We start from the raw sequence: 22,383 nt of genomic DNA on the forward strand, positions 1-22,383 counted from the left end.
TGAAGAAAATCACCACATCTATGGCAGACCAGGCCGGAGGATTCTGTCCAGACTGCGACAAAGATTATTTCACGATGGAAGGTTCATTAGAATCCAGTTATGCAAATATTCTAGATACGTTAACACCTTTATTAAGTCTTATCCAGTCAGCTGTCTTGCCAACGGAGATTTTCCCCTACACAGCAAATGTCTGGCATTGTAAAGTTACCTCATGCAAAGCCCGGACAAAGTTTTTCTCATACGCAGTGGTCCAATAGCATGCGTTGTTTAACGAATATATGAAGTTATACAGTGGAAACGCCAGAGCCAAACGGAAAATATTTGACGTGTGTTCCTATTCAACTCATTGCAACACAATACTTTTCTGCTACCGGGTAAAATAAAATCTATTGATATTGTAATTTAGATTTTCGATACTCGAATAAGAACAGATCATATTCACAGCAAAGGTTGAAAGGCGAAGCGGATATGGTTGTCATGGAAACAGTCCGTGTTAACTTATGATCTAGCTTGAAGATTCTACCCGGTTAACAGCAAGTAACAACTTTGACCATGGCCAAGACTCGCTATCCGAACAGGGGGAATGAACTCTACAGCCCGCGCAAACGATCCTTTCGTTTTGCCCGCGTCCCTAATTAACGTTCGGTGTGCATTCAAGATGAGTGACAAAAGAATAGCTATAATCGCTCACGTCATGATGTCTATTTGTATAAATGAGGGGCTCAGGCGATGATATGCGCGGCGAAAAGAGTAACTTCAATTTCGAAGCGATTGAAGCGCCTAGGGGGACAAGCGTCCGTCTGCCTAGCCCAATCAGAATCTCGCATTTGAGTGACGCGCGCTTTTCCTGTCTTTTCTGAAGTGTTAGTCAGAATGATATATATATACATACGTTGCACAAGTTGACTGGCATTTCATACTCAGAAACATTGGATTTGTTATACTGCCAGAAAGGAATGTCTATCGCGTATTTCTATTCCAGAATGTAATGCTTGAACATCGGTAGAGAAAGTGCCACAAGTGGCGAGTTATAATAATAAGAAGAAAGATAGGGGACACTTTCGATCGAATCTGGTGAGTATTTATAACGTATTATGCTTTCATTAACCCCTTTAACTCATGTATCCATAATCGTCTATGCTATAGCGTAGTCTTTTTTTAGAAAATCAGAATTTTGACTCGGACGCTGCAAAGAGCAGCGTTGATGCAATTTTTGATAAAAATAACTGTTGTAATTTTGAACTTGCACTAATATGGCATGGTGTCGGCATTTCCTTCGAAATCAACATATTTCTACATATACGAAAATTGTGTCGAGATGTACAAAATTTTCAAAACTGCTGCGACGGACTGATGAAAAAATCTTGATAACACAGCTTTCGAGAATGTGTCAGTCTGTTTTTCTGTAAAACACGTCTAGTCTTTTAACCTGATGTATGATCAGTGTCCTACGTATGAAACCCGTCAAACTCTAAAAAAAAACAAATAATCAAACACGCGTCCTTTTTATTTTACTCGGCGGTTGTGGCCATTCTCTGGTATGAGGCTGTAGGAATCACATTGTATCGGGTAATAGAAGACAAATCTGTATGCCAGACGTAGCATTGATACTAAAGCATATTTTCCAACGACTGCATTAAGCTGACTGCTGCCTGTTAAACTAAATCAATTTTACTTTTCAAAAAGCCTAGCAACGGTCCCTACGACACTGTAAGCATTCAGTTATACGCCGGTCACAACATTAAAGGCGTGCAAATTATATTGCAAGCCTTTCTGTGCAATTCGTATTAACGGTATAAATAGTTTCTTCCGCGGGGATACTAACTAGTCGCCTTTGTTCTCTAATTTACCGTATTTGCCTTCGCGAAATATGTGCAGGTATTCACTGGCATTAAAATGTTATGCGCGCCATTTCACGCAATTTGTTAACTGACATTTAGCAGTGCGCGCTTTCAATCGTTTGGCCAGGCGCTATTACAGCAGAGAAGCCGTACGTGTTTCTTTTCCACTCGCAGATTACGTCAGTCATGATAAAACGTTTCGTAATTTGTAATCAAAAGTGCAAAGAAAGTTCGATTGTTGAAGAATTATGTATTTCATCTCTCTCGCTACAACCGAATAGTATTATTGAATTCGTCATATTTGCACAGAATTTGACGCTATTTTCTTTCAACTCCCCAAACGTGTTGCGCTTTGCTTCGCACAACAAATTCCCCTGTAATTCAATTCAACAAAATATTCATAAGATTTTGTGCCGCTTCTTGTCTTCACCAATCGAGGTTTGACGTCACCAAGGTGACCATGTAAAAAATTGTCGGTTGTTTCTTTCAAGTTCTCCTCGTGTTTGCTTGTTTGACATTCCATTGATCACGGAGTCTCGAACGAGGGATGCAAGTTGCACAAAATACACCAGCTCGCAAATTTGTTGTACACCGGGAAATAATTAGCATACACCACAGTGTACGGCACCTTGGCCGAAACATAGCAATTTAGCGTTTAATATTCAACCCGTAAAATGCATGTCTTATAATTAAGAATTAGTTAATCAATCAATCGATAAACAATATAATAAATTAACGATAACAAAGTTTTCATACCACGAGAATCAAAAACATGTTTTGGTTTCAACCTAATGGCTATTTTATCGCTCTCAAAGCTGTCATGTATCGCTAGAGAAACTGTTGCTTTGAACTTGAAGGTTCCCGATACTAATGGATTCCCTGATATACGTTTGTTGCATTGCTTTATGGATCGCATCATATTAAAAGAGTGCATGAACTTCGAATAAGATTGCGAAAAGGTAAAATCGCCCTGTTCGTGAAATGGTAGTTAAAGACTGGGAGCAGTGAAAAATCGTACAGATTGGCAGACCCACGAGTCTCGTAGGATAGAGCTTGGAGTCTCACGGTTTGTAATAAATCCCGCGGCGAACGTTAACGCCTTCCTCGACGACGTACACTGTATGCAGGTTCTAGCAGAGGGAGAAAGGTGACTAATTTAACCGCGATCTGGTGCATTTTATTTCGCAAATAGCTGTTAAAAGATCATTCCTCTCGCGGCAAAATTGAGCATTATAAAAAATCACGCGTAATGTTTGTGGATGATAGCTCGCCTCAGTATGCTGCATGTTTGGTAAACGGGCTTCAATGGGTAGAATCCCTTATGCATCAACATCTATAAATCACCCCTACACCCCCCCCCCCCCTTCCCTTCCGCGATATCGACCGGGTCATTGCGGGTTCAACATTACTTTCACTTAATCAATATCAAACAATCACGGCTATGAGTGATGGCTCCGAATAAAGTGTGACCACACATGCGAAGAGAAGGAAACAACCATGCCTTAAATCACATGTCTCCCGAACCTTGAACTTTGAACCCTATAAATAACTCGGCTTACGGCTTATGACAAATGGCGTGGGTCATTTTAACCCTTTGAGCGCCAAAGTCTATTTTTGTCCCCTTTATAAAATAAACCCCAGCCAATTTTTCCCTCATTTTTGCCAAAATTTTGAGAAAAAACTGTAGCCAATACAATGCGATGTCCATTTGGTCCAAAATTATCAAAAAAATTACAGAAAAATTCGTAAAAATTGGTAAAATGTTGCACTAAAATTTTGGCGAGAAAAAAAATTACAGCACCCAAAGGGTTAACGAGGCCATAATGAAACCTACAAGATTTTCACCTATGCATGTCATTATCGTAACTTTATCGCGATTCCTGGCATAGGGGCTACATTTTATCTTCTGATCGTCTTTTTTATGATAATGTCGATATGCATAGCATCGATATTTCAGCTATACATTAGGAGAGCACGATAAAAGTCAAAGTCTTAAATGTTTCGTGTTACTCGTGGGGATATAATTAAGTGTATTGCTATCTTATCAAAAGTAATTTAGCTCAAATTAATCCGGCTACGATTTCCGCGGGCTAAATTCATGCACGTATAACTCTTGACGCATTGAGAGACCTGGGAATGTGGACACTAAAGTCCCGCTGCATCAAACAAAATTACGTGATAGTTATAACGAAAACGTGACTTCGAGTGAAAGAACGAACTCTTTGTTTTGAACAAAATCTTCATGAACATTAGTTGCGAAATGTTGCAGCCTTATCTCTTCAACTCCAAGGTCAGGGTGCTAGTTGAATTTCATACTAACGGATTAGATGAAACATAAACAAAAATATAATTAACGCACGCAAAAACCGGCTACAAATAAAGAAATAAATTAATTAATTAGATAAATAAGATATGCCACATTTCTTTGTAAATGAAAGTTTCTTATACTTCATATTCCCTAGAATTGCCTGCTATCCGTTCACGGAGACCTAAATTACCAGCGACAGAACATTCAATCGATAAGCATGTAAAATGCGATGCTTGAATTTTACTTGCGATGGTTGAGTGTTTACAAATGAGATGGTAAAACTGTACATGAGTAGGACGTTGGATTACTCTTCGGTGTAAACTATGCGATTAATCCTCTCGGCAAAACGATGACAGGTTCACCCTGTGATAAATAATGTCTTGAGTTTTTGAAAGCAACGAAATTGGTTTTGCATGGAGGCGCACTGACGAGATGAATTGCTCGTTGGCGGAATAAGCCCGCTGTAGCGTTTGCTCAGAATTCTGCAATAAGTTCATTATCTCTAAAGCTGATTTTTTGGTATCACAATAGTTCTTACAAAAATCAGAAACGCTGATGAGATGACTGAATGAAACCCACTTTGCCTCTCCTTTTACCGAAGAAAAAAGGCTTTCGCCGAACAAGAACAACTTCAAATACGCAAATTACGAAAAAACTGTTGACATTTGTCGTCCTAATCAGTTGCACAACACGCACTGTAGCTCCATTCTACCTTGCATCAATAACGACTCCAAGGAAAACGTGAATTTTGTAAAAGAACCAATCTCCGGACCCTTGTAGCTTTTCTCTGGCGTTTGAAAGGTGTCAGGCTAAACCGTGACGCAGCATAATCTATCCTTTAGCGCTCGCGATTCCTTCCAGGAAGAATCGTTCTATATATTCAAAACATAAATCGTCTCAGGTACTTCCTGGAGGATACACATGTCTCGTTGAAATATGACATGATATAAGTCACATGCAGAAAGGCCATTCAATGAGTAACGAATGAACGTCTTCTCAATATATCTACGCTTGTCATGTTATGTACGCTGAGACCGTGCCTGCAAAGACCAGCTGTTTGTTACATCATATTAGGGTACCTATACCTTCCTAAACCATTTGTATTATCGATTACTGATCACATAGCAATCACAAATGTTTTGTTTCAAATGCTATGAAGGTGTGAGCAACGGGCAATCTCGAGCAATTTGTATCATTTCACGAAACTGCTTGTCGACATCATACGAGCAAGCTCATCGGGTAATACTTAAAAAACTACGGCAAAGAAATCAACAGACCCCGCACTTCAAAGATAGCGTTTTTAATTCACAGAAATGTGAATGTACGGCAGACTTACAGCCAAAAAAATGCAAAAACCAATATTTGATTTTTCAAACAGCGTAGGTAAGCGGACGCCCTTGTGAGCTGCAATACGTGATATACATAATAATAGAAAAAATGGTTTCGAAGCTCTATCAGCCTCAGTGCTGACTGAGCCTAGGAGGAAAAAAACAAGCGAGACGGTGATGACAAGTTCTTGGGGTTACCCATCAAGCAAACGATCAGGTTATGTTGCTAACTCATTCGTAAGTGCTCACAGTGATGTGTTTCTAAAGCCAGGGCCGACAATCTTAAACCTCGGTAGGTTTTTTCCTACGTACTATCCTTAACATATTTTACGGTCATTGAGGACCCTCGTTATGCAATTTATTATTTTCACGGTAATTGGGACATTCGCAAAGAAACTTGATAAATAGTGCCCATGAGTGTAAATTAAATGCAAAAAAAATGAAATGTGGAAAAAATTTAATTTCATCCCTGGACTGTGTCTTACATGAACAATCTCCAAGGACAATCTTGCGCATTTCTCCGTTTTATCTGGCCGGTTATATTATCTCACGTCTTCGCAGTTTCAGATGGATTCAGCTTGTGAGGACGATTATTCGAAAACGGGTGATTTCTTCCCCAAATATCGGACTCGATCTGCATCGACTGTTGAACAGAGGGACGATTTATGATAAAAGCGGGCTGCCAGACAACTGGCTACAAGGCCGCTGTCATTTAGGTTCGATGAAGCTCTCTATCGTTGCACGCATAGTAAGGGCTGATTATGTCCTCTAAACGGATCATGCACAACTGATAGTCCACGAGCCAAAATTAAGTTCGGTAATTCCATTCTCAGATTGCAAGCAAGTACTTGCCGGACTTTTTTTACCCGTGTAGATTATGGATAGTTCGTGTCATAATTGCCGGTGCGTAAGGAAAAGGACACTCACGGGGGAGATCCGATCTCATCGACCGATAGACAATAACTTTTAATCAGTTTGTGCAAAGGCAGTACGCCTTGAGCGGTAACACCTTGTCGTGGAAAGCGGTTTTATCTTTCCCTTCGCGTGTACAGTTGCCCTGTCATCCCTGAAAACTGATCACCGAGCAATCCGGAGATCTCTCCGACGATTATTATTGGTGCCTGGTGCCGGCGAGAAGAGCGGCGGTACTGGTTAATTTGCGGACAATAGGTGTCGTGGGAAATCGGTTTGCTGAAGTAATTTATTAGTTAGGACTCGGAAGGGATTGACAGGGGCAAAATAAGTCGGTGTAGACGATACTTACTAAGCTGCTTCTAAGTCGAGAGTAGACTTGTAAACTGTCAAAAATAGCAGTCGGGTCTCCAAAGGGCGTAGGTCTGCCGTGTTTTGTCTCTGTCTAATTTGCCTTTTATTGCTTTCGTATATTTCGTTATGAGTACGGGCTCTTGCGGAAGAGGCGAGCTTGTAAGCGACTCTTTCAAGTTATTTTGACGGAAGGCAGTAAATTACGGCTCAAATACGTCCAGGCCACTCGTGTGCGTCGTCGCGGTTACCGCAGAGCCATGTAAATGAGATTTTATGTCAACGACAGACTATTGCGTTTCTGAAATCCGGACTTTAATCGCTATTGATATTTCGCCTTCAATAAAACTTGTACTAATGTACCCTCTTTTTCTGCGCTTGGGTGGTTTTCAATTCGAGGGCTTGAATGCCAATATGTCGCGATTGCAAACGGCGTGCTGGCGATGTCTTTGAAATACCGTCATTTCCGCTTTTATGTTCTTTCACAATTCATGGTCTCCACGTGTCAAACGGCATCACCCGGGGAGTGTGAGAGTTTCCCTTCCTTTCTTTAAAGCACGGCCTTTTTTCAGAGTAAGGATGCCGTCATTAACCTACCAGTTCTGGTGAGTTAACCCGTCGCCCTAAGATCCCCTCCCCTTTCTAGAGACCTGTCTTTGTTGGCGGCGCTAACCACCTACGACGGCTCTTGACCGCGCAACCTATCGCACAAATTGCAATGTACTGGTGATTTTGATGCGAATGGGCAGCATATGTCGTTCTCGCGATTGGCACTCCCAATCAATCGGCAGAATTGTATGTCCCCTCTGTTTAATCTTGTTTCAGGTCGAAGTTCCTATACAATAGCTGGCGGCGTGAAAGTGAGATACAATATTTAACGTTAGCAGTACGCAAGCCGCGTATCCACGGGATTCGGTTTCTTAAAAAGCAGTCAGCTGGGTTAAATCCATGTCATTCCAGAGTCACGCAACTCTTAAAAGATATCAGGTAGCAGTTTGCAATGTGTTTCACTTCTTGAAGTCTGATATTCTCATGTACCGTCCGTGAGGAGAATAAATCACAGCTGACAGGAGCCATCCCCCGCACACTGCAGTTTACGTGCTCTGCCCGTTGGGATCACCGGTATTGGGATTATTTATTGGGGGGAAATTTCAGATAAAAACGTGAATCTTGTAGACCATGATATAGTTCACTGTTGAATACCCCTTACTTCGGCATGAAGCCGGGGACCAGGGCCCGACGACAGAACTGCAAAGGGAAAGAAATTCACGATTAATTGATGGACCTGAATCGAGAACGCCTGAGCCGGATGCTGGCGTAAATCAAACTACTGGTTATGTATGACTTGCGTGGCTAATTGCCGGGTTAATCGCGACGAGCTATGTCTGGGCTTATAGATTCTTAAACAGGCCATATAAAGAGGAAATAAACATGTTCAAATTACTTTTTCATTGGAAGTGTCATTGTATGGTTGTAAACAGGTCCTGTTATAAAGTGGAAGCGATTCGTCAATTTCACCCTTCGCTTGCCGCTGTTATCGAGACAATATCTTCTTTTTATCTTTCTGGCGTTAATTTGCTTCATTTTTATAATGACTCTTATTCATGAACGACGAAAAATTGGGAAAAAAAAGATTGAAAAGTCATTCCGCCAGCCACGCCGTGAGCATCGTTTCATCATGCATTTATGTTATCAGACATGAAGGTTTTTCTAATCTGCCAGCGATTTTATCGTTGAGCGATCTCAATGGTCGTCACCAGGTATTCCTGGGATAAGCGACAAGATCTTTATCACAAAACCGTATGCAAATGTAATCGACGTTTCGGACGAACTGAAATTCGGAGCAATAAATTTGAATAAATTAGCATGTCATTACCAGTGGTACCGTATGTAACATGTGATTGGCGGACCAAGGAGAGCAGGACGCCGTTTTAATGTATTTGTAACATTATAAATCTCCTACACCCTTTCAGGAATTGTAATTCTTGACGTCGGCGCCGTCGACGGTCTACGTCAACTTGTATAGATAAGACTGCCAACATTTGGAGTGACTCCAGCCTCAGTCGAAAGGTCTAGCTCGGCAGCTGTCAGTCGTCGACGCTCTGGTTCCAAGCCTTCATTATGCTTTTACAGTGTTGAATTTCTGTAGTGTCGTGCGTGGATTGAAAGCTACCGGCAATTGCCTCGTGATTCTTCGGTTTAATCGACAAGTTTTATTCGGCAGTTGCGTTGGTGCATGGCAATGGAAGGTCCGTCGTGTGGACCAGGAAATGTGAACGTGCGGTTGAACGCAACCCAGGCGGCCAACTTCACGGACGGGAACAGTACGTCGTTCTTTCCCTGCATTGAGAGCAACGCCAGCACCGGTGATTACGACTACTCGGCTAATTACGACTGGGACTACTATTTCTACAACGTATATCTACCCAAAGTGAAATCATGGGTGTTTCCTGTCCCTCACGAATGGGTTTTGATCGCCGCTTACTTCGTCGTCTTTCTTCTGGCCCTCTTCGGGAATACGCTTGTCTGTTACGCGGTTCTGAGAAACCAGCAGATGCGGACCGTCACCAACTATTACATTTTAAACCTCTCGGTGGCCGACATTCTTGTTTCCGTGGTCTGTTTGCCGGTAACGGTTGTTTTCGATACTTCAGAAACTTGGTTCTTTGGTGAAGTCGCTTGTAAAATAATACCATACTTTCAGGTATGTTTCTATTTACTATTTTAATCGCACGTTGTCTGCCTGCCTATGTGTCTGTGCTAGTTTGCCTATATTTAGATCTATCTATCTATCTATCTATCTATCTATCTATCTATCTATCTATCTATCTATCTATCTATCTATCTATCTATCTATCTATCTATCTATCTATCTATCTATCTGTCTGTCTCTGTCTGTCTCTGTCTGTCTGTCTGCCTGCCTGCCTGCTTACCTACCTACCTACCTACCTATCTATCTATCTATCTATCTACCTATCTATCTATCTATCTATCTATCTATCTATCTATCTATCTATCTATCTATCTATCTATCTATCTATCTATCTATCTATCTATCTATCTATCTATCTACCTATCTATTCATCAGCCCATACCAATCAATTTGCCAGTTCCCCCAAGGTACGTATATAAATGGGGAAATTAAAATGTCCTATGGTGCCCTAAGCGACCAACATTAGTCAAGGGAAATACCGAAGTCAAGCCCGTCTTTTTGTTGGCTTACATGCAGCCTATATCGTAATATGTGTAGATAAGTTCTGCAGTTTTGATGGATAAATGGCCCCTTTCAAATGCAAGACTTTAACGTAAATCAAAGTCTGTAGCAGTTTAGTGATAAGTGAATCACTTGAGACAGCTCCCAACTTTTCTCGTTTCTTTTACTGTGTTCTGTAAAGGTATGACTTTTTTATTATGTTTATCAAGCTCATAATCTCACTGTTTGTACTCACTTTTGAGGGATTAACCCCGCGTTGCCCCAGCTTGCCATCTGCTATGAAGCTATAAGCCGAACTTACAGTAAGCCGTTGTTAACGCATGTCGGTCTGAATTATAACAAAAGATTCCAGTTGGTGAAATCCGCTTTGTTAGGAATGTAAAAAAAATAATTACATTTTCATGTGTCTCCATATTTTCCTGCGTTGCAGCTATTTTTGACAGGCTGCTTCTGCGTATTGATTTATCATTATGATCATCTGTCTATTTATCGACGATAGAAAACGCAATAAGGAAAGGCATGGTTTATTGCGCTCCAATGGACACGTTAGACACGCTGACGCATACACGTTTACGCAGGACAAGTGATTTGATCCTGCCCAGACTGATTGGTGCGTGCCATCTAAAGTCGTCGCAGGAGTATACCGCAAACGAGAATTCGACAACGCAAGAGAACCATGCGTATTTAATTTTCTGCGCAGCCAAAGACATGGACCTAAACAATGTTTGAGGAATCCACCACACCCCCCGTACGTTTTTCAAAATTATATTGCCCTCCACGAAGACAAGCTCAGATATGCACAGTAAGACACAAAACTTAACAGACAGTTTCATTGCTTCTATTGTGTATGCTATAATTCAATAGACACGAGAGCGGTATGCGCTAAAACTCCGCTGTCCGAGATTATTTCTCGAGATGCTGACTCAGATATTAGTATGCCAGGAGACATGCCAGGCCCAATGAATGCAATTGTAAAATGATTAATTGGCACGAAGCCACTCGCATGACGTGTGACTCGTTTCGGGTTAATCTATATTCAAGCAATTATTTATCAGCGTACACAGTATTACCTCATAATCGCTGCAAGAAGCGTGGCTACCGATAGCACAGTGTGATGCATCCATATTTCAAGCCGCAATTTCGAATAAACGTTTGAAAGAAAAGCATTTGGGGAAACAGTGTACTCAAATATATTTATCGGATATTTAAGTTTTCAAAATAAAATGCAAAGTGTGACCATTCTCTATAAACCTATGTGTTTGATGTCAAGTAGAATTTAAAATGAAGATGTCGTTTTGTCACCTTTTTAAGCTTTGAACAAAAAAATGCGACATTTAAAAAAACATCATCGGAATGCGAATTTTAGTTGCGTGGGTTGAGAGTGCAGGTTAAACTTAGCTGTGAAACAGACACTGAATTTAACTGGAACAAGTCAACCGCTCTTGACATAATTATAGGTTACGTCTTCGTGCCGCGGGGCAAACTTAAGGTGCTCGCGAGGCACCTTAAAGTCAAAGTAATTGCCTTCGTTTTGTGTGGCAGCTTTCAATGTCACATGCCTGGCTTTCAGTAAAAAAGACCGGACTTACAGTTCGTATAAGTGATATACTATAGTGACCGTTTTCGCGTTAAGCTAAATATTCAATAGCGGATGCTCATTTCTAACATTTCCCGTCTCGTGTTGTTTAGCCTTGTCACAAATTGAGCTTCGTCTTCGTCTTCGGCTTGGGGAGAAGTTTACTCAATAGCTTGATAAAGACAAACTGCAGCCTTGATCACGTCTTTTTGCTGTGGTGCACTTTACATTACGTTTGGGTCAATAAGCTTACGTCGCGGTTAAAGTTCCCATGACCCAAGTTCCGAGCCTATACTGCTGAATATGGTACGATAAATGAAACATATGACATTGTTAATTAAAGTTCACCCCTGATACCTGCGATCACAGTTATCATTACACTTGGGACGGACGGAGATTTAAAGGGACACAGTCGTCGGGACTGCGCTCAAAGGTCGTATGGGACCCATACGACCAATGGCAACATTGTATCCAAGGTACAATGGTGATTGATGAAAGTCTGTCATAATCTACATCGTATAATTGAAATGTTTCAGCTCTGATGACGAATTGTATTTAGATATCGTGCACAAAATACATTGTTTGTAAAGAATTGTAACTCGCACAGGCGCAGTTCCGACGACCGTTTCCATTTAAAATATAAAATGTCATTCTGAGTAGAATCATTTGCCAAATGTCTACCAAATCGAATATTTCAATCGACGTCACGGATGAAACTCTCTCGAAGGAAACTTTATCGATGGCATACTTTGACCCACAGAGAAGTAGCCGGCAATTGATGAAATAAGTGTTAGAGGTGATGGAGAAAATGCACATTGTCAAGACATGTTTCATGTACATTTACTTGTCGCGGTATCATGTTATGTCATCGGTAGAAAATATGTCTGCCCGTCTCTGAGTATCTTTCTCGGTATCTGTGTCCGTAATTGTCACAAGGTTTCATGGGATGTATCTATCTGTCTGTTGTCGCCTTCCTTTTTTCTGTTCTTGTGTTCTTGCTCTCCATGTGTCGACTCCCTACCTTGTGTTTATTTTACTCGTCATCCTCTCTCTCTCTCTCTCTCTCTCTCTCTCTCTCCTCTCTCTCTCTCTCTCTCTCTCTCTCTCTCTCTCTCTCTCTCTCTCTCTCTCTCTCTCTCTCTCTCTCTCTCTCTCTCTCTCTCTCTCCTCTCTCTCTCTCTCTCTCTCTCTCCCCCCCCGTGGTTGGCTATGCTAAAAGCCATGTTCATACACACATTTCAAACATGACCTAAATTGTACCTTTACACAATGTCGCGGGGCTATTCCCAGTAGTTTTGACATTCTCAGCAATTACGAGAAATCAAACGCCAGATTTACAGCAAAATCACTCAGGAGAGTATAGGGCAGCTCGACATCTAACCACTCTAACCACGTCTGTGACCAAACAGCTAAAAACTAAGCACACTAAGATTAAAATAAAATGCTCTAAGTAGGAAGTAGTTAATACAATTTACACACTCACCATGAATTGTCCATTTTCCTATTGCACTGTTCACGTTATGTCAAGAATTATTAAGACTGCACATGCCCATCCAATTCTCTTGGCGTATACGATAGAAACGCTGGCAAAAGCATGTCAGTGACACATTGCTGTTCCCTTGTTAGTTTTCGAATTACATCAAAGCAATGCCTCAACGAAGGTCGATGGCCTATATGAATAAGAAAGGTTCGATTTAAACAATGATCCTAAATACAGACCTATTAACTCATGTCTTTCTGAATAAAGCAAAGGAGGGTGTTAGTGTCAATTATTCTATTATAAACACTATTTTTAATAGAAGTTTCCACATTCGTCATTCCTTATTCGGATTACGTACTTTTCAGGTTGTTTCGATGAGCGTCTCCGTTCTGACTTTGTGCGCAATCGCCGTTGATCGATACTTCGCCATCTGCAAGCCCCTGATGTTCAAGAGCACAGCAAAGAGGGCCGTCACGGTTATATGCTCCATCTGGGTGACTTCGTTCATGATTCCCATCCCTCAGATAGTGGTGTACGGCACAGAGCCGCCCAGATTCACGTCGCTGTTCGTCTATCTGACCAAATGTTACGAGGTATGGAATTGGTTGAGTCAAGTTCACGGCCACTCATCTGTTCTAGGTCTTTCAACGTTTAAGTTTTGCCTAACGATTACAGGAAAAATTCGATTGCATGTCGAAGAACAAAGTGTTATTTGAGAACATCTGTTGTATAGTACAGCACATACCCCTATTGGACGTTATGAATAAGGTAGTATGCGCCTCGAAAGAGAAATACTAAACTTTTGCTAAAAATTTGCTCAAGGAATCTTTCAGCCATTGTCTTTCAAAATTAAGAATAAAAATCGGGGGTCACCCGTGCAAATTTTTGTAATAGAGAAACAAATTACCGGGGATTACCGATATTTTAAATTCAAAATGGCCGCCATCCCTGTGTTAACTCTATGAAGAAAAATAAAATTTTCGATTTTCGAAAAACTAAGCCGGTGAAAAGTTTTCTTACGCCACGAGCTTTAAAATGAACCCCCAGAAGTGAAAGAATTGTAAAAGTTTGAGAGTCAAAGTATCTGTCCCCGAGGCACATTCTACCTAAGATTAGGCCTAATAACATTTTTTGTTGGTTTCCAGTGAGGTGACATCAATGTCTAGCCAACAAAATCCATAAAAGCCCACGTTTTTTACGGCTAGGCATCACCGTTGGAAAAGCAATGTTGACAATATCACATTACCGTAGTTACATAAGTTGACAACTCCGTTCTCTTTTGAAAAATCCTTAACAATTACTGTAATCAAGGACTTGAAAATCCGTGCAAACGATCACGACCGTATCTTGTAAACTCATTTTTGTCTTACATGAATGCTATTTGACAATATTCAACAAAATAATTAATGCAGACGATATAAGCACTGTCTTGCCCTTTTTAATTATTCAGAATTTTTCCGTCTTATTTCAAATGCACATTTTCTTATCTGTTTGAGTATCACTAAGTTCTTTCAAAGCCAGCAAAGTTCTGTGAATTAAAATCACCCTTTATACTTACACTCCCCTACTGAAACCGCTAGAGTTTCTGATAAGAAATGCGTCACAAAAGTTTCACGAGCTGCTAGAGATGTCTGAGCGTTCATGTCACTCGAAACGGGCAAACCATGTGGTTCGATGAAATCTTGTTCACTGTAATTAATGTGACTCGAAGCGCCATTTTCCAACTGCCATAGCGGTCCGGAATAGTTCCTTGGAGGGCCTCAAATTGTGTATACCATGAATATAAATATGTTGCAGCGAAAGTATGACACGGAAGGAAACACACAGATCAATTACTCGCTTCTTTTCTGAATATCAATGGCAGCAAAATAAGAGATAAGCACTTAAAACTTGACAGAGCAAGGAAAGTCCAAGCTACAAAGAGTGTGACCAGGTTCTCAATTGATTTGACAAACTTTTATTATGTACTATAAGTAAGGTTTTAAAACTCTTGGTACATTATTTTCAAAAATTGGATTTTTTTCCAATACCATTTTCGAATGTTAGCTTCACATGAACGCATTAACGCGAAAGAAATTATTTCATGTCGGGGTCAAGGAAAGTCGAGAAACAATCTTTTGATCGTTGCGACATCATTAAAATTAGACTTCCATTGAATTGCTATTGAAAATACTGTATGATATATTCAAATATAGTATATTGGTTCTATCTAGGTGATTTCACGCTTGTTGAATCAAAATGGAAAAATAACTCCTGCATTATTGCTTTATTGTTGATCGACTTCAACCTTACACGGTCAGGTGAAGTTACAATAAGATTCCTTTTATTTATTGATTGAAATGTAATTATTCTCGTAAATTCTTCTTAAGTTTCACAGTTCTTGCTCGTTTACAGGTGGACTGGTTTGGTACAATACAGCAAAAGGTTTACCACGTTGCCTTGGTGATGATTGTCTACGTCATACCCTTGGTTTTGGTGACCGTGGCTTACCTGTTGGTGTGTCGCCAACTGTGGGCACGGATACCGGGCTCCTATGAGTCAGCTGACACCAAAAGCACCGCCCCCAACGGTTCGTCCTCCACCAAGGCGGCGGAGAGCCAATTGAAATCGCGGCGCAAGGTCGCGAAGATGCTAATTATCGTCGTCATCATCTTCGCTGTGTGTTATCTCCCTCTTCACTTGTTGAACATCATGAGGTAGGTGGAATCAATTCCGAACTTTTAGGCCAAAAAAAGATTCGTTTCTGGTCACCGTGCGCGTCATCTAAGAACCTGCACTTCATGTCTTTTTTTAGCGGGGGAGATGGGGGATGGGGTACGTACTCATCAGTACAGCTATCCTTGATGATATCCTTAATTGCATGTTCGCAAATGCTAAAGAGAAAACGAAAGTATTATGCAGCCAGTAATATTAAGACAATAATTGTTGCATCAATAGTGCCAAAGGGGAACAAAGAAAAACAGGAAACCGCGTCGCTGCATCTTTTTTGCCGAATGTCAAGGACCAGAAACAATTCTTTATTTTGGCCTTAATTGCTTTCAACGTCAGGGTCAATCGCAGATGATGAACAATGCGCCTTAGGACATTCGGACTCTCAATGTTATACATTACTCCGTTGCCTATCATCTGTTAATGCTCATTTTGAACCAAGTGGAGTAAATAAAGTTTTCATCGGCTAACTTACACTGTTAAAATAGAAAATTTAACACCCCCCCCCCCCACCTAAGAGTCTGCCATTTTGAATTCCACATACGAACGTAAATATTTGGTAATTTGTATCTATTGTACCATATTTTGAGTGACCCCTGACATTTTATTCTTGATTTCGAAAGGGATGTTTCAAGTTTCCGTATCGACAGTTTAGGCAAAATTTTCAGTTCTGCAATTTGGAGGCGCGTACTACCGTAAACAAAATGAGCAACACTTGGAAAATTAAGTCTGAAAATACATCTAAATAAACCTAAGTGGAAAGAGGCACTAATAGGCAAAGAAACTACATATCGACGCCATGTTTAACAAGCACGCGGGAACGGCGACATTGATTTTCCACCGATAAATACTAAAAGCAAATTCCCCCTTCACGTAGAAGTGGTGTTGAAAAAAGGCGGTAAAATTCACAACATGTACGTGTTTCAACAGCTGAGGATTGTAACAACACGGTTTTATTCGCCAAACGTTTCTATTAATAGACAAACTGATAAAAAACGTTAATTTATTCAGCAATACAGTTGAGCAACAAATACAAGGTAGAGCTTCTTCAACCGTCACATGGCTACCCTTTGCAACGTTTGAGTTCAGATCAGTCGGGGTAAACATCGTTTGCACATTAATTAAATTCAAAAAATTCATGGAATGTCGTGACCTTAACTCATTTCAATGAAAATGTTTACGCGACGTGTCGTCTCTATCTCACGACTTAGGGTTAGTGGAGCACGATTTTAGAAAAAGATAACGCGAACTGTCGCGGAAAAATTGCATGCATCAAGAAATGAAAGTTGTCAGAGATACAATGTACCGGCTGTCAATTTTACAATTGGAATATTGGCAGCTTGAAAATATGTGTATATGCCTTTTTTCCATGCTCTCGCGGTATTTACTTTGTAGCCATAAAACATAGCTCTTAAAATCGACACACATATTTGACAATTATTGACAGTCGTTCATCACAGATGAAAACTGAAAAAAATTGCAGATATTTCTTCACTTGCCACATTACAGTGGTTCTTATTGAGTTTCAAAACCACTGGTAACAAAGTCGCCATTCATCGTTCACGGTCATACTATGCCAAACAGTTAAACTTCCCCTTTTCGGTGTTCGCTGTTCACGTGACCTCTTAAACTCACTTAAAATATCATTTCCTCATTTAACACTAGACACTAAACCTTACAGACAATTGTTTACCTTTTATATTTGCAATTTTTTTTAATATCTAGTGTTTTCCCTCAAGTACGGCAAAGGTGTCGAGTTATTTTTACCTGATGGTGAAAATAAATATACAAGAAAGTCATTAACACTCACAGAAAAATACAACAATAATTTCGCCCAGTGGCACATTTATAGGCGTTCAATTATCTGCGAGTGTATCGTTCGAAGTGCGAAATTGCCCTTAGGAAGTCAGTAAATGTTGTAATGCTTCTAAATCAGAGTGCGAATTCAGCGCGTCAGCCTTAACTCGATTTTAGATCGGGAATACTAAATCGATCAGAGAGACACCGTGGAAAGTGCATAACATCAGGTCGTGAAAACCGAGTTTCGGGTGTCATGATTTGGCGACCGTCTCGGTAGTGTGAACATATCTGAGGGTTCGATGCAGCAATGTCACTTTTTATAAGATATTGATATAAATGCTAGTAAACGTTAATCTTTGTAACATTTATTCCATTTCATTTTTTTTTTGTCAGGCAATTTCCGGTGTTCGAAAACGTGACCCACTCTGGTCGAAAGTCCTTTCACATTCCCTTTCTTGTGGCTCACTGGCTTGCGTTCGCCAATAGCGCGGTTAATCCTATCATCTACAATTTCTTGTCAGGTAAGACGATTTTGTTCCGTCTCTCCCGGATGTCAAGAACAGACATGACGAGTTTCCTTTTTATCTTATATATGAAAAACAGACACGACAATTTCCATCGTACACTTCATTGCCATGCAAACTATTGACCATGATATGTTCAAGCAGATGAATTATTTAAAGGGCTTGTTGTTTGGTTAAACTCTATGGACTGGCAATAATCGATACCTCAGTCCGTTGGGCCTTGCTTTTAGTTCATCCATTGCCTGACTGATTGACACAGAATATTTTTCCGAAAAAAAAAACCATCATTAGCAGCAGTTTTGTCATTCAAAATCAATATCAAAGGCAAAACGTCATTTAACCCAGACTGTTTCATTTTGTTTCTTTCCTTCTTTTGCGGCGTTCATTTTGATGACTGTACTGTGTTTGGCTGCAAAATCTCTAAAAGCACACTCGTGCGTCGATATCGTGTCCAGAACATCTTGCTTGCAATGGAGAGTATTCGCCTTGAAGTCTGTCCTAAGAGGCGCACTCTTTAGCGTTACCGCGTGCCCGTCGAGTAGAATGACGAACTTTTACTTGATATACGTAAACAGGATACGTTGATTGAAATCTCGTCAAATGTAACAGCCGTTCCTGTGCTCGAAGTAAGCTTTTGTACGTGTTTCCATGCCACGCCAAACACTTATCGCATTCAAGGGGATTTCCTGTGCGTCCATACAATAGCGTCTCAGTAGCCATTCTCGTCAAATAGATTCCATTTGGTGAGAGCCCTGTCTTAACGGGGTTTCCTTTTCGTCTAATCCAGTCACTACGTGCAGCCATGCCGTAAGTGCGCCAGATAATGTCCACTTTTCCGGCAGAAAAAATGCTTGAGCTACTTCCCCTTGCTCGAAAGTAATGCCGCAAAATTGTCTGTCTCATTGAGCCACACGCATTTATTTAAACTTTGTAAAGACTTTCGCTCACGCGAGGAGTCCCTTGTATTTTAAACGAAAATGGCTTTATACTTGTCAAACCAATATAAAAGCCTCGACTTTGAAAAAAAAGGAATCTTTGACACGTGTTTCCTGTATTTGATACCTCTCTATATGTAGAATCGCTATGTAAAATATTGGTTCATTTCAATTATTTTGGGTTTTTTTTAAAGAATGTGTTTGCGAACTTCGACCTACCTGTTGAACAACTTGCGGGTGCTGAACATTAGGTCAACAATTCTCGTTAAATTACGCTTTCACACGAAATTTACCACGAATCTTCATCGGTGATATGTTTGTGTTCTTTTGTATTTATTTATTTATTTATTTATTTATTTATTTATTTATTTATATTAGTATTTAACTATGTTTTATATTTATCTTTGCTTTTCCTGCTTGCACTGTGTTCGCTTTGTCCTTGTGTACTTACAATAATAAACTCATTTTGTTTTTCGATTATGAGTTTTATGATTGGACCTTACAATGGAAACTTACAGTTCCACGTTCATTGCCAATTTCAGCTAAATTCCGGAAGGAGTTCCAGGCTGCCTTCAATTGTTGCTGTTGCTGTGTATCGGCAAGACGAAGGAAACGACGACGCCACCGCTATCAGAGTTCCATGAACAGCAGCTCGGTGACCAATTCACGCACGTACACCGAACACATAAATCTGAGCACGATAAAAACGTCGAACTCGCTGTACAACTCCTAGTCTCAGGATGATTTAAAACCCTCGCCTGGGCGAATCGCCCCCATGATGTTTGAGAGGGCGCCGCCACCACAGCAAAAAGATGTCTGCCAGACGGCCGGAGATGGCACTCTTAACGAACAGTGAAGAATGCACAATGTCTTGTTGAATTAGTACCGATGACTTCTAGAGACGTTCGGTGCGTACGGGTAAAATTTGCAATGGAAGAAGGGTTTTACTCGCCCGTCATTGAAGTGAAGAAGTTACCGGCGATACTAAAGGAAATTATCAATCAAAGAAAAAAGCGAAAACTCGTCTCTGTGAAGTATTTTGGGAGGAATTATACAGGGTACAAGCTCATGCAATATTCAGAAAGAGAGTCATAATGAATATGCTGTAAATTTAAATTATTAATTTGTAAATGATAAAAGATCTAACTAGCTAAAGGTAATATATAATGTGTATGTATAAACATAAATACAAATGTATGTACATACATACCTACATACATACATACATACATACATACATACATACATACATACATACATACATACATACATACATACATACATACTACATACATACATACATACATACATACATACATACATACATACATACATACATACATACATACATACATCACATACATACATACATACATACATACATACATACATCATACATACATACATACATACATACATACATACATACATACATACATACATACATACATACATTCACATACATATATACATACATACATACATACATACATACATACATACATACATACATACATACATACATACATACATACATACATACATACATACATACATACATACATACATACATACATACATACATACATACATACATACATACATACATACATACATACATACATACATACATTAAAAGCTGTTGCTCTAGTTAAAAGTCAGATCACACCTGACGGCTAGTTTGCACAGAACAAGCTTACTATTCCATCAGTCGAGAACGACAGTGACCTTGATAATGTAAATATCGCCGACAATCGTCGACGTCTCGCATGGTTTCGTTATCGCGAGAATTTTCATACAAAGAGTTTCATGATTGAAGGTGATTTTCTCTCCTGGCGTCCGGTATATACTACAATGACCTTTAGGAAAGACTGATTCTATGGATAAAGGCTGATACGTTTGGCTATGGACTATATTTGCACAGTTATTGCATGGTTAATGTTTAATGGCCATGAATGGTGTATACGCACGGTGAAGCATTAGAAAGGATGAAGTGGCAATAAGTTATTGCTATACAGAAGCGATTCCTACAGTCCACGGGAGACTTTTCGTGTCACTTAACATTATTATTCGTAAATGATGTCTTCGAGACATGTTTAAGATATATATTAATCTCATAGCATTTACATTACCTGACAAAATGTTGTCTTTAAATCCATTTGACAAATGAGCAATGTTTCATCGTGGAGCATCCTCAGATGTCATGGCAATTTGCGTTTGATTGTTTTTCAATCAAAAATTTAAAAAAAACGAATTTGATGGCTAAATTAAATGCTTTTCAAATCGCAAAGAGACACCTTTAGGTCAAATATTTTAATCGTGCTTATTATATCATCATGTTTATCCACAACGGATTGATGCCGCGAGACATCACACAGGCTCGTCAGGAGTCCAATCTGATTTTGTTATTAATGCTTGTCATCGAGACTGTATATGTTTTTTGAACATTTGATAGCCATTGAAGGTTATGCAAAACGCGTCGCTATAAGATTATGCACATTCATAGTACACCACGTGATTTTCATGTAGTTTGAAAATTTCTCAATTCTTCAGATTAAAAAGCAGCATTAATATGTAAAACCTTGAAGTTATTGTTACAATGCTATCACGTTATATTTAATAGTATTACATTGTTTTAATATCGTGAATGAATGAATGAGTGAGTGAATGGATGAATGAATGAATGAATGAATGAATGAATGAATGAATGAATGAATGAATGAATGAATGAATGAACGAACGAATGAACGAATGAATGAATGAATGAATGAATGAATGAATGAATGAATGAATGAATGAATGAATGAATGAATGAATGAATGAAAAACAAGCTATTCTCCCTCACTGGAAACGTTCAAACTTCTTTACACATATATAATCTTGCAGGTTCCAGGTTAGGGCATTTACACATTTTGTACAAAATATTGCTGCCAAGTTCACCCAATGCCAGGACTGAAAGGTTCAGTCGCGTATGGCGGAGACCAACACATGACCGAATCTTTCAGTCTGACCCAATGCAAATTGAGCTTATTAATTGGTCTGACCAAACTGTCTGACCGAAAATACATTTTTTTGTAATATTCTACTCGGAACACATCCAGCACTGAACTATCTTGGGCATTGGGTATTATGATACGATTTGCAAACTTACACAGTGTCACTTACAATTTACATAAACTAGTGCTATTATAACGCTGGTGATACATTTCGTACATGCCATATATTACCGCTGCGTGGACATAATGTCCGAATGACAAACAACTTGTATTCAAGCAACTCAGGTTCGGAAACTGACGTGAGGTTCCCGAATGAGATAAAGTGTATTACTACTGTGAAGAGCTTTGGTCCCACAGGATTAACATCAACTGCTTCGTGTACTTCTTTTGTTTGGAGTGTCGTAGTCAA

General features: G+C 39.8%; 1 protein-coding gene across 1 annotated transcript; it reads left to right on the forward strand.

The window, feature by feature from the left end:
• Window positions 1-912: 912 nt before the first annotated feature.
• LOC139133514 (orexin receptor type 2-like) lies at window positions 913-20,315 on the forward strand. Its single transcript, XM_070700153.1, has 6 exons — window positions 913-1,074; window positions 8,714-9,444; window positions 13,376-13,603; window positions 15,405-15,706; window positions 17,913-18,040; window positions 19,521-20,315. Exons 2-6 carry the CDS (start codon window positions 8,977-8,979, stop codon window positions 19,709-19,711), a joined length of 1,317 nt encoding a protein of 438 aa, XP_070556254.1. The 5' UTR covers window positions 913-1,074; window positions 8,714-8,976; the 3' UTR covers window positions 19,712-20,315.
• The last annotated feature ends 2,068 nt before the right edge of the window (window positions 20,316-22,383 follow it).

The sequence above is a fragment of the Ptychodera flava genome, chromosome 5, assembly GCF_041260155.1.
Source record: "Ptychodera flava strain L36383 chromosome 5, AS_Pfla_20210202, whole genome shotgun sequence".
NCBI lineage: Eukaryota > Metazoa > Hemichordata > Enteropneusta > Ptychoderidae > Ptychodera > Ptychodera flava.

Bases quoted from the DNA above. Each gene is read 5' to 3' on its own strand.
- LOC139133514 (XM_070700153.1), top strand. From the start codon at position 8,977: ATGGCAATGGAAGGTCCGTCGTGTGGACCAGGAAATGTGAACGTGCGG. The intron at 13,604-15,404 runs GTATGGAATTGG...GCTCGTTTACAG, and splicing joins ATCTGACCAAATGTTACGAG to GTGGACTGGTTTGGTACAAT. The intron at 18,041-19,520 runs GTAAGACGATTT...TGCCAATTTCAG, and splicing joins CATCTACAATTTCTTGTCAG to CTAAATTCCGGAAGGAGTTC.